The sequence below is a fragment of the Hydractinia symbiolongicarpus genome, chromosome 1 (assembly GCF_029227915.1).
Source record: "Hydractinia symbiolongicarpus strain clone_291-10 chromosome 1, HSymV2.1, whole genome shotgun sequence".
In the NCBI taxonomy this organism is placed as follows: Eukaryota; Metazoa; Cnidaria; class Hydrozoa; order Anthoathecata; family Hydractiniidae; genus Hydractinia; species Hydractinia symbiolongicarpus.
In genome coordinates this window covers 14,171,100-14,184,998 of record NC_079875.1, presented here as the reverse complement: position 1 = coordinate 14,184,998, position 13,899 = coordinate 14,171,100, and the positions used below count along the sequence as shown (strand labels likewise).

At 33.2% G+C, this 13,899-nt stretch overlaps 1 protein-coding gene across 1 annotated transcript; it reads right to left on the bottom strand.

Moving 5' to 3' along the window:
* Positions 1-227: 227 nt before the first annotated feature.
* Positions 228-12,654, bottom strand: LOC130641480 (ubiquitin carboxyl-terminal hydrolase 3-like). The gene is made up of 16 exons (XM_057448295.1): positions 12,530-12,654; positions 11,946-12,006; positions 9,915-9,998; positions 9,749-9,835; positions 9,586-9,667; positions 8,332-8,429; positions 4,188-4,307; positions 3,754-3,867; positions 3,125-3,266; positions 2,665-2,716; positions 2,320-2,406; positions 2,127-2,245; positions 1,536-1,658; positions 1,289-1,359; positions 755-795; positions 228-577 (listed from the first exon to the last, which is right to left on the bottom strand). Exons 1-16 carry the CDS (start codon positions 12,621-12,623, stop codon positions 426-428), a joined length of 1,527 nt encoding a protein of 508 aa, XP_057304278.1. The 5' UTR covers positions 12,624-12,654; the 3' UTR covers positions 228-425.
* Between the last annotated feature and the right edge of the window lie 1,245 nt (positions 12,655-13,899).

Here is a 13,899-nt window from a genome sequence, read left to right as displayed (position 1 = left end):
AGAAGAAAGTATATAAAAAAAAGTTGGAAAACTATCAAGCAGCAGAGGGGGAAGTTTATTTGAAACTAAAGAGTAACAACCTATTTATGAAAAAAGAAAAGCTGTTTCTGTTAGATGATCTTTTACACAATTTTTACTAAATAAATACAAGAAGACAACTTTTGCTCCACCATCAGTTCAAATACTTAAATATGGACCTGTTATTATTCTTAAAATAAAACACATGGTAAGGTGAACAAATTTATTAGTAAAATGCCATTTTATGCAATACTAAACATCAAATGATTCACAAAAAATAATAGATTCAATGACAAAAACTCAAACAACTAAACCAAAAAATACACACAAAACAACAACAACACGCTGTCATTTAAAACTAATATAAAATTTTAAAAACATTTAGAAAATCATTCTATCTATTATAATTATTTGGCTCGCTTTACATTTTCTTTAATACGTTCAATAATGTTCACATCAGGATACTGTCTTGTGTAGAAGAGGATGTAACCTTTACAGTGTGTGATTGAGTCTTCGCTTGTTAACGAAACTGTACTATCATTGAAGTTATACCAAGCACCTAAAAGCACAGAAGATATTAAAATTAGGTGCAGCAAGGTTTAATATCTTTACATGCTTATTTTGGCACACATTAGGGCGGCATAAAAAAGCTGTTCTTGAATTAATGTAGCTCGGCTTTCAAATGCTGACACACATTATTATAAAGATTATAATACAAAATGGTTTCACAACTAACCTTCATGCCTAGCATAGGTTGTATAATGCCCAGAACCAGCCCTAAAAACAAAATATAAAGATATAATAGACTGTAATTTTTTGATGTTCCAAAGTAACTTTCTTTTGTTTACATCACTTTTGTTTGCGCACACACAATCAAAGATAAATTATTTTAGAACAATTTTACTATAATCAACATGTGGCATAAATTAATGGTAATGTTATACATTTGCATAATATATTACATCCAAGAACAAAAAGTACAAAGGCATAAGGTGTGTAACATAATATCAGATACACTTATAGAATGATGTTTTGCTTTGATTGCTGAAATTTGAGATTATGTTCTATGTTAGTCTTAGAGTATTCTTAACTTGCCAATGGTGATCATGGTTTATTTCGAAAAAACATTTAGCAGGAGAAAACAACTTTAGTGACAAGCATAGAAGAAAAAAAGAAACAGCACAAATGGAATCATTTCCAATGCATAAGTTAGGACTAAACCTTACTAAAATATAGAAGAGCAATTTCTTTCAAAGGAGAAAACACATACCCGCTACCATGATGAACAACAGCAGCTGCTAAGTCATAGACATGTGCCTTTGTTGATAGTCTATGTTGTTTCTAAACAAATCAAAATAAGAAAAAGTGATTGGTATGAAGCAACGCTGAGTCATAAGTTTTAAAAAAAACTCATAAAGGAGTCATAGTATCACTAAAGCTTTTTTAAGTATTGTAGAAACTTCATGTCAACTTGGCCTGATGTAAGAGGTATAACAACAAAACATGAAAAGACTTACTTGTCCTTGTTTTAGCATGTAACTATTCATATTTAACTCTGTGATTGGAAAACGAACAAATGTGTCCACTTTCGTTCGACCATGAGGTGAATAACGAAATCGTTTTAAATGAAGACATAATACCTAGCAAATATAAAAAAATAAATAAACATTCTATAAAAAAAAAATGATGCAAAATTTTATTTAAAGGCAGCATTGAAGAATATGTTAAAAAGGTTTACTAACAATTTTGAGCCTAAATGATCGAGATAGCAACTTTAGCAGTTTTATTTCCAGACGTTAAAGACTTTGCAAATTCTTAAAAACATTGAAAAGATTCATTAAAAAGAGGTGAAAAAGATTCAAAATGAAAATAGATGATAATTAAGCTGATCACTTTACCATTTTTACTGGTTTTAATTTTACAGTATCATCTATGATTAATAATTGGCGAGACTTTAATTTACTCATTTCCAGTTTGCCTGGATATTATTTTAACTACCAAGTATTGTGTGGGATGTATTAATTAGCAAAGTTTTGAAGAGAGTTTTGAAAAGTTATCATTTTTTGTAAATCTAAGAAGTGTTTTTACAAATAATTGTAACATTATACGTTAGGCAGCTGTAATAACCAGAATTTTTTCGTTGACGGCTGCTTCTTTTTACATTTCTCACATGTGTACCATTCGGATTCATCAAGTTCTTCAACTTCGATAAAACGTTGTAAACAATCTAATAAATAAGCATAACAAATAAGGAATGTCACTAAAATGTGAAAATCCATTTTATAAACAGCTGCAACATACCCGTTAGATGACAAACTTTGGATTTAGGTTCTAATTTTTGACCACTCGATTTCTTGGACGATTTACATGGAATGTCAAGAGATAAATCTAGAGTAAGGGAAAAAATTATTAGCAAATCAACATTCAGAGCACTCGCATATCTCAAAAAAAAAAAAAAAGGATTCAGATAAGGAAATTGTTAAACTAGTTTTATACATGACAATATATCAAAAATTTGTGTACAGCTAAAGATGCTGCTGTTTTTTCCCTTGCTGCAAATCAAAGAACTTGAATTGAGCACAGATCTGTGCCCTGATAAAGAATTGAGCACAGATTAACTATGGGAAATCTTTTATTCCTACTTACCCCAATAAGGTTCTTTCTTTTTTGAAATGGTTCCACATTTTAGACAGGTTACCTGAAAAGAAAATTAAAAATATATTTAGAGCATTTGGCATTTATTTAAATTATTGAAAATGAATAAGAATTTATTAACTTCAGTTAACATGAAAAAAGAATTAAAAGAACAGAAAAAAGATGGGTTTCTATTTTAATGAAATTGGTCAAATCTATCAACGTTGATCAATGCAGAATTAGGATTGCTTTCTACTTTTTCTCAATCAATGGCTATTTTCAATGAATATAAAGCTAGATCCCTATTAAATTCTTTTCCAGTAAAAAAAGTTCCTTCGGAAAGTTTTATTGGTACACAGTAAAAATTGAGATCAGTTCTGGTGCTTTTATCATAGAAAATCAACAAAAGGTAATAAAGTTTTTAGTAGTTGTGGAACGTTTAAATAAAGCATTAACCAATATTCATTTTTACCTCACTTTGTAGCTGCCCACCAAATATTCCAGATACAATTGTATCACGGCCATTCGAAAAAATATTAGTTTGTAACAATTCAGTATGAACTCGATCTAACAGATAATGCATAAATTCATGTGCGTCATGTTGTTGGTAACCTCTAAACAGAAAAAATGTCATTAAACAACACATAGCAACATTAGTAAACAAATACTCCCTTAGTTACAAATACTTAACCCTTTAACTAAAGACCTTAGAGGTAACATTAATGTCATGTAATAAGACCTCTTATAAGTTGATTTTAGGGCAAAAAAGTAAAAAAATATTATATATATATGTATTTTGTTGACTGTTTCATGGTATTCGTCAATTCAGATGTTTATCCTTATTTTATCAAAGATTTCTATCCCACAGTAAAACATTATAGCCTCTTGGAGCTTATTTACTCATTTTCTGCCATTTAGTAGGTACATATATAATATACATGTGTTACACGTTAAATTTACAAATGGAATGCTATTAATCTTAGACTGTTTTGTGTGTGCGAACATTTAAAAAACAAAACAAAAGAAGAAGAGAGTGTAGTAATAGAGAAACAGTTGGCAATGCACCACAACTATCAGTAAAATTCTTCCACATTAACCAACCTAAAACGTGGAACAACTTTCCAAACAACAGAAAATAATGCATCTGGGGATATAGCTGCAGTTGCACCTTGCCATAAAGCGCAAAGAATTTTACGAAGTTCCTCCACCAAAGATCTAAAAATACAAAGTAACCATTCTTAAAATTGATTAACTATCAAAATCACAAGAGTATCACCAAATCTGAATTTTGGCTACCCTGTAGTATGGTGTATTCCTGCATTTGATATCAGTCCTGTAACAGGTTTTTTTGTTTTTGTTTCAAATTTTTATTTTGGACAAATTTAAATTAAATAAAAAAATTGATTCTAATATTACTATTATGCTCGGCAATCGATGTTTGTTTAACTTTGGCTAAAAATGGTATTTAAAAAAGGGAAACTTTAAGGAAAGTTTTGTGGGGCATAAAATGCTTTTTTGGTAAAACCACAACTTACAGATCGTCAGGTTGATAGCTACGAGTGTAATATTTTTTAATCTTTCCATTGTCTCCTTTCTCATCGTTTAACTCGATTGCAGGAAGCTCCTTGAAATAGCAGCTGAAGTGTTTTAGATTACTGAAAAAAAAAACAGTACTTATACGAAAAAGTTTAATAAGACAAAAGAACAAAGCACAGAATGCAGAGCTGTTCAAGAAAATGTCGCATAGCACATACACACACACACAAGCGTTCATACACTCAAAACAACGTAGGTGCAATATCAAATCTGCCTGTAAAACATTATGAGAACTTGACCAATTCACCAAATCCAGAAGAATGCCTGAAACGGTTATCATCATTCTCGGCTTAACGTCCGTTTTCCATGCTAGCATGGGTTGGACGGGGTATATTAATGACCCTCTTCCAATCTGATCTAGACTGTGTTAGATCTAAACTCAACTTCCTCTCTATCAAGTCTGTCCTTATAACCTCCTGCCAAGTCTTTCTCGGTCTGCCTCTGGGCTTTGCCCCAGGAACTATCAAGTCTCTACACTTTCTTACCCAATTATCCTCCTCCATTCTTTCCAAGTGCCCCAGCCAATTCAATCTTCTTATCTGGATAACATCTTTAATTCTACGGAGACTTAGCCTGCTTCTTAGCTCATCTGAACTCTTTCTGTCTCTCAGACTGGCATTACACATCCACCTAACCATTCTCATATCATTCCTTTCTAAACGGTCAAGATCTTCCTGCTTCACTGCCCATGTCTCACTACCGTACAACATAACACTTCTTACACAGGCCTCATACAACCTACCTTTTACCTCAATTGACAGGACTCTGCTAGTCAATAAAGGAAGTAACTCTCTAAACTTTTTCCAAGCAGAACCTATCCTGCAAGTAACACTTCTTCCAACACCCCCTTCACTGCCCAACATATCACCTAAGTAACAGAAGTTCTTAACTATCTCTAACGAGCCACTGTTGTACATCATTAAAGCTGGAAATACTTCATTCTCTATAATCTCACCTTTGCAACGCTTGCATACAAACTGTATGCCAGCTCTTAACCTTCCACTAATACTACTGCACTTTTTATGTACCCAATGCTTGCAAGTCTGACAAAAAATTGAGTTACTACCAACCCCTTTCCTGCAAACTCCACAAGGCCACTTTCCAACTACAAGGTCACACTTGGCTGCAATGCTACTTATCATGACTTTAGACTTTGCTGTGTTTACCTTCATCCCTTTCTCTTCTAGTCCTTTCTTCCACTTCTCAAACTTTTCAACTAATTCTTCCATCGACTCTGCTATGAGAACCAAATCATCTGCATACAATAACTCCCATGGACAACCTGTTCTGAACTCCATCGACAGCGCTTCTAAGACTAGAATAAACAACAAAGGACTAAGTACAGAACCCTGATGTACACCAACATTTACACTAAATTCATCACTAAGTGAATCGTTAATCCTGACACGACTTCTAGCATTGCTGTACATAGACTGAACCATCGTAACTAGCCACTCATCCACACCTAATTTTCTCATAGCCCACCAAATAACTTTACGTGGCACTCTATCAAAAGCTTTCTCTAAATCTACAAAGGCAAAATAGAGATTCTTTCTCTTTCCTAAATACTTTTCCTGAAGCTGTCTGAGTAAAAATATTGCATCTGTAGTGCCACGCCCTGGAACAAAACCAAATTGCATCTTATCTATATCAATTCTTTCTCTAAGTAACTTATCAATCACTCTTTCAATAACTTTCATTACTTGATCAACCAACTTCAAACCTCTATAGTTACCCCTTTCTAATGCATCACCCTTGCCTTTGAAACAATTCACTATTACACTCGACTGCCACTCACTCGGAATAGCACCATCCTTTATAATCTGGTTAGCAAGACTTGTAATAAGCTCAACTCCAATATATCCAGATGCTTTTACCATCTCTGCAACAATACCTGATACTCCTGCAGCCTTGCCAATCTTCATTTTCCTAATAGCCTCCACTACCCATTCTGTCTTGATCTGCATAGCTGGCCCTTCTACGACATCATCATCAGACAAATTATCCTTGTCCCAATCAAACTCAGTGTTAAGCAACCTCTGATAATGATTCTTCCAAGCTACCCTTTTCTCCTCCTCTGTGCTAGCCAAAACACCATCATCATTACGTATACACTTCTCACCTACAATATCTTGATTAGTCTTCTTCATTTGCTTTGCTATCTTGAATACCTCATTGCGCTGGTCTTCCCTTCTTAACACATCTGCAAATCTGTTTCTCTCTGCTTCTGATTTTGCCTTATACACTGCTGTACGAGCCCGACGCTTAGCTTCTAAGTAAATATTTTTACTACCACCTGACTTCCACTCTTTCCAAAGTTTCCTCTTTTCCTTTATACACTGGTCAACCTCATTATTCCACCACCAGGTCTGTCTATGTCTAGCTGGTCCTTTCGTCCACCCACAGGTATCATCAGAAGCTTCTAGAAGACAATTCTTCAAAGTAGTCCAAGTATTTTCAACATTGTCACTATTACATTGACTATTGTAGGCTAACTGCTAAACTTTTGCACTAAATTGTCTTGCTACAATCTCTTCCTTCAGCTTCCAGACTTTTCGACGGGGCCTGTACTTTCCCTTGGCTTCTTTGACACTTTTCAAGATAATATCACAAACAACACTCTTCCCCCAATATAACTTTCACGTCCTTCACCACTTTCTTGTCTGACTTTCTAACCAAAAAGTAATCTATCTGTGTCTTACAACCACCTGACTCATATGTTATCAGCCTACTCTGTCTCTTACTGAATGATGTGTTGCAAACCACCATGTCCGTTGCCATTCCAAACTCAAGCAATCTCTCCCCTTCCTTATTTCTGCTCCCAAATCCATAGCCTCCATGCACACCTCTATAACCTTCAGATGACTTCCCAACATGACCATTAAAGTCGCCGCCCACCATGACAAGTTCAGTGTCTCCAAACTTTGATGTGACTGCTATTAACTCATCATAAAACTTATCTTTATCTTCCTCACTGAGTCCACACTGTGGAGCATAAACTGACAGACAAGTGACAATCCTATTACCTATCAAAAACTTTATCACTATAATACGACTATTAACACGCATAACATCTATTACTTTTTCTACCCACTTCTCTGCAACGAATATGCCAACTCCTCCATATCCATCACTATTACCAATCCAAAAAAGCTTATACCTTGCCCTCCTACCTTCCACAAATCTCACTGAAGCTCCTCTCCACCTAACTTCCTGAACACAACACATATCAACAGATCTACGTTCTAACATTTCAACTACTTCACCTGCTCTACCTCTCAGAGTACCAACATTTACACTAGCCATCCTCAACCTAGTGTTATCTACCTTGTGATGTGATAGCTTGGTAACGGTCTGACGATGCTCACATCTGACATCTGTCCTACCGTGTGCGACACCTTCACTCCTTAGAGTTCCAGCCCCGTTTACGCAGTTTGTCTGATTAACTATTCTTACGGCCATTATTAAAGAGTTTTGGCATTGTTTTACAGCTGGATGCCCTTCCTAGCGCCAACGGTTCACAGACCAGACTGGGTGTTTTTTAAAGTGACACCATCACTATGTGGCATTTCATGGGACTTCCACAATCGCCCCTTTAAACTAAGGTATGGTGGAGGACGTTCAACTCCTCTCTTGTCTCTTAAAAAGACCCTTCACCATCTTAAGGAGACCCTTCACCATAAATATATCGATATTCATATATCGATATATGATATTTGCTACATACAAATCACAAAAAATCTTGCTCAGGGAGATCTAAGAATGGGAAATAGGAAATCAATAATGCATCTTCTTCAGGGGGGATACTACTATTCCTCTAAATAGCGTTGCCCTCCTCCAATGTAGTCAGTGAGAAATTGAAACTTTTCGTTTTGTTTTTTCCATAGAGAGATTTAATTCCTGCTGGCTAGCTCACATGGACTAAAAAAAGGTTCAATTTATTGGACATGACAGTTGACATCATCAAGCTGACATTGTTATTTAATAAAAAATATGTACTAAATCTCTGCTAAGTTGTTGATTTGAGAAAATGGTTCCTCCATCCAATAGCAAACAGAAAAAATAATACATCTATTTACAAACCTTAGAGACTGTAAAATAGCATTCATAAAGCATGTATTTCCAAGGTTCCGAATTCCAACAGTCTTTAATTTTTTGGGTGAATTGCTGTACATGTTTTCCTACAAATAAGAGGTTTAAAAGAATTTACAAAACGTTTAGAACAAAGATGAAAACAGAGCTTATATGTAACAATTAAATTAAAAACAAAATAATCAAGATTTAAAGCGGTGAAATGTACCATGTTAAATGTGTCTATAGTGCTTAGTGCACTACAGCAAAGTTTGGTACATTTTTTTATAGCCTAAGATGTTGACCTGATTTCACTAATGACAACATATATAACTCACTTTGTTTAGCCACATGTTAGTTGTTTTAAGATTTTGTTGATAAAAGAAAAACAGTTATGGCAAATAATTCAAGCTCACAAACAGGATGGTATAGCGACTCTCTCAATCTTAACTTCCTTTTCTACATGTCCGAAAAATTATGCATGACTATGCTGTCATTTTCATAAATTTATTGTTTATTTTGCAGGTCATCACAAGCAAATAGGCAAAAATATGCTTGGTTTTCAAATTAAAAAAAATCTTTATCCATGTGGCTTAAATAAGACTTCAAAATTCATTTAGAAATTTCAGCTACATTTTAACAAAATTATACAGAAAAAAAAATTATACAGCGTTTAAAATTGTTTGAATAAAAATAACACTTGCGGCATAAAGAAAAAAATCAATTAAATTCGAGCCTGCTATGGTCCCCAATTGTTTTTTCAAATGAAGAAATTATCTACAATTAAATCCATGATAAAATGTCTGTTCCGCCTGAAAATGCAGCTTTGCAGACTTGCTTTATCCGTGTTCCGTCGGCATTCACCTCCACATTAGTTAAGAACTGCATGGCTGGATTTCTTATGTAAAACCTGGTTACCAACGACGAAGGAGCCAGGCAAGAGAGATTTATGTCTATGAGGTTTTTTAACTAAGTCAGGAGTCAGGTATGAGATTTAGCTAGGATGGTCAAGAAGGCTATGAATAGGCTTGCTCATGAATTAAAATGGATTTTACAGGTTGATTTTGAAAACTCAATATTTATTTTTCAGGCGTGCGATTAATCACACACCTGAAACAATTTAGGCGTGTGCCAAGGCATCTCCTGAAAAAGACTGCTTCATCTTGAACTGATGAAAATATAGACATTACACAGTTGTCTTTTAAAACTGTATAGCTTGGTTTGTTTATTTTTTAAATTTAAAAGCGAAAACAACAATAATCTTACTTTTGATGAAGATTTTAATAACTTTTTAGGAGTTTCTGGATGCAGTAACTGTTCTTCTGTTCGTTTTCTTCTTTTTCTTTGACTGAAACATAAAACAGAACATCCTCTAGTCATTTGAAATTTTGAAGCATGCCAACAATTAATTTCATAAAATCCTACTTACTGTGGGATTTCAGTTTGCAGTGCAGTTCGTATTAACTCCACTGTTCCAGTTTCAGTATCATTAATGACAAAATCATCGCATTGATAGCTACACAAAATTAGGAAAAAGTAGATAAACAGAGGATGAAAATGCAGCATAAACTTGCTTCAATGATTTTGATACTTACCAAAACACCATAAGTGAAGCATCAATGCATACAAAATGAAATTCATTGGATTCACCATGTGCTTTGCAATGTCCATTCACATACCTATACCAGACATTTGAAATTGGTTTATATGATGGACAATTTCACGACTTTCAAATATTTAAGACAATAAATAATTACTTGTTAGCTCTGCTAATCAAGAGATAAAAAAATCTTAATTTTCCTTTGTATTAGGGTTTAATGACGTTCCAAGGTAAAAGTGTCAATTTCAAACAAATATAAAAAATATTCTGAAAAAAAAAATTTTAGATCAATGTTATCAAGGTAGAAACATTCAAGCACAAAAAACAAGGCTTCAATATAACTAAAACAAACATAGGCCATTGTTAAAAATATGTTTGTTTCTTGCAACCAGCACATAAAATAAGCCAAGCAGCTGTTATTTTTTTTTAAAAAAAACACGAGATAAACGTATCATATTTATTTCAAGAGTCTCTGTAAAGTATATTCAGGAGAACTTTTTTTAGGAATTTTAGCCTACTTTATGTGAATTTCTTAAGATAGAAACATTTCTAAAATACTGAGACATAATACATGAATTACATTTTATTCTTTCAATATTTGTTACTGTTTACATAAAATTAAATAATTGACTAAAGTCTATTATTTTTATACATGTACTAGTTTGTTGGTTCAACTTTTATTTCTACATTTTACAGGAAACAAACATATGGTCCTACAATGGGTAAAAAAAAATTTCAAATAAAAATTTCAAAGGTAGCAACTGCTTGAAAATTATAATGGCTGTATTAACTTATATTTGTATACTGACAAAGAAAACTGCTACCTGTCCCTTTAATCTTTGATAAAAACAAACATAAACAAAACTTTATTTTGTTTGGCCATGTCAAAGCACAGCTTTGTTCATTCTCAATGTTTGTGCAGTTAAAGACTGGGTAAAAAATTAATATGCGTAATTATAAGTTTGACATCAGTGGTCATATACTACTTTCAGGACTGAAACAAAAAAAACATTAACCCCCTGAAGTAACACTGAGATGCCTTTGTCATTTTATTCCTTGTGGGATACATATGTAGATTGCATTCTATTCGTTCAATACATACTTTCAATATGAACCCGTTAGAGCGAGTTGACTCGAAAACCCAGCATAGTTTTAATGATTCTGAAGGGGTGTAAGTCGTGGCATACCCTCTTGTAGGATACGTCAAGAGTACCCTAGTCCCAACGGAAGTTCAAGAGGTGGATAGTTCTTGGAGAGGATACAAGTAAAGTAATAAAATGTATTTATTGTAATAACTCTTAAGGTCGGTCAGGATTTTTTTTAAAGCATGTCCATCTACGATTTATTATTCTTATATTTTAAAAGAATGTGCCAAATATGTACCACCAAAAAAATCCAAAAATGTAGTTGGTTGCATGATCTAACAGTAATATCACTTCTGTATTTTCCTTCTCCTTTTACGTAATTTTTTTCCAATGTGTAGGCCCTTAATTTTTTCAAAGTTTTGAAAGGAAGAAGAAAAGTAATAAATTATTCTTTCGAATTTTACCTCTTGGTGATGGGGGTAAAACTCACATTTTTTCCGATAAATACATTCATTTCCTTGAGACCTATTGGTTTTGTGTTTTGATGGAACATGACCACTGACGTAAATAGAATACATATTACAAAAGCCTTGTTTTTGTTTTTAAAATAGAGAATGTGAACGGAAGCATAAAGGGGAAGCTTCGAAAATCAGAAAAACAACATTAGAGCTTGGAAATTTTATTCTTCAACTTCTAACTTGAAATTCATAAATAGTAAGATTTGATCTTTCAGTTAACTGAATACTTGATTTAAGCAGTCACTACCTTTAACAATTTAAAGTTGTCAAATAACTTGTATTCGTTAGCAGCTATCAGTGTATTGCAAACCCACCTAATGCAGAATAAGCAATAGATGTCTCCCAGTTTTAAATAATGACAAAATGATCGTAGTTTTTAATACTAATAATTATTATGAAATCACCATAACTAAAAACACAAACCTGCCACATAAGACCATACCACATTTTAAACACATCCATGGACTTTTATTTGAACGGCATTCTAAAAAATAAAAAATTCAAATCAATTTTACAACACAGCATAGTAGTCAATGCTCAATGACTAGAACAGCAAACCACAGTTATACATGATGGCCTTGTTGTGAGTATTTACAGCTTTCACTAAAAGCCATGTCCCACTGCACAGTCAGATACATCAACCTACCTGTTCAATCTACCATAATTTTCAAAATAAAATTATGACACTTACAAAAGATAAAAAAGATGATTATGGGAACTGATTTGTTATTTTACTGATCTTTATTGTTTTCAAAAACTGCCGCAATCCTTTTATTTACCCAACATAATACGAACAAAGCAGTTAAGGCATGGCATAATAAAAATCACAATTTAAATATAATACAAATATGTCGATGTATAAATGAATGCCTCATGACAAGTTCAGTAAACCTAAACAATGTATATGCACACATAAGCCATCAGGTATAGATACACAAAGTTGTTATATTGCCATAATTAGCGCCATATCAAAATGGTCATAAAAAACTGAAATATTACTCTATTACCTGCACATGTCCATAAATTTCTATTTTCTTCAATTAACTTTCTTACAAAGGTAGGTGATATATCAACAGCTTTGTCTAAGTGTTTACATTCCATTTTAGGGTAACTAAAATCAGATTTTCATTAAGCATTTATAAAGACCACAGTTAGTAGTTTGTCATTTTCAAACACACAGAAAAACAAAACTGTGCTAAATACGAAGTCAAAAACAAATTTAGCATTTCACTAACATTTGCAGACTTTCACTCGATTTTAGGAATTGGTAAGCAGCATAAAATCAAAATATACTTTGTCAAAATTGAAACAACAGCCGTAAAGTAAATCAGTTGGTCCTGACTGCAAGTTAGCTCTTATATAACCCAATTGTAAACATTAGAACTTGAGCAAGATGACACTATCCTCAATGCCAATACTACCTACGGATGAGTTGCACATGTTTACAATAGCTTTGTATTTATACGAGCATCCTGACAGGCAAGAATGGAAGGACCACATATGGCAAATTGGCTATTTAGTCCTGGTCAGAAATGGCGTGCAGTGACATGTGTACTCCTTCAGGCATGCCTTAATTAAATTTGGCATGCTATCCTTTCCTCACCCCAGCTTAGTCCTAGCCAGTTATCAAAATTTCAATTTTTGCACATATTAGAACACTGTGGCTATTTTAAAGCAACATATTTTTAGCGTTCTAATCTTGACGTAAAGCCTTGTTCTCAAATTAGTCTTTTAGCTTAATGTTTAGTTTATAAAAAGTGAGTTTTGATGTTTTGGCATTTAACATTTAAAAAAGTGAAATATATAGCTTTTCTAAATTTTTCCTTTCAAAGATTTTCTTATTTACCAGAAAAAACTATATTTATATATAAAAAATAAAAACTGTAAAATAATATGCAAGAAAAAGCATTAGTTCAAATGCATTAATAAATACTGACATTCAACACAGAAAAAACATTTAATTAGATAGATTTTAGGTTTTTCCATCATGATTTAATTTAACCACAAGTGGTTACAATGTAAACTGTTTTTAACGATGCTTAAATGTTTGTCATATAAATTTTCCCTTAGGCACTTTTAATGGTTACAATGCAGCACCAAGTAACAAAGCCATGCTCTAGAAAAAAAATTTTGTTTTGTCGTTATATTTTCAATATCTTTTGAACAAGGACTTCTTATGTCAATTTTACCATCTTATTTAAAAGTACCTTAGCCATTACGTAGGCAAATGTCCAGTGCTGACCAAAATTACAGAGGTTGTAGTTTTTTTAAAAGTTTAGGTGATTGAAGTAAAAAGGGCATTGCAGTGGCATGATTTTAATTCAAACTTATGTTATTATATACATTTCTTTTAAGTAGTTAAAATGCTACATAAAGG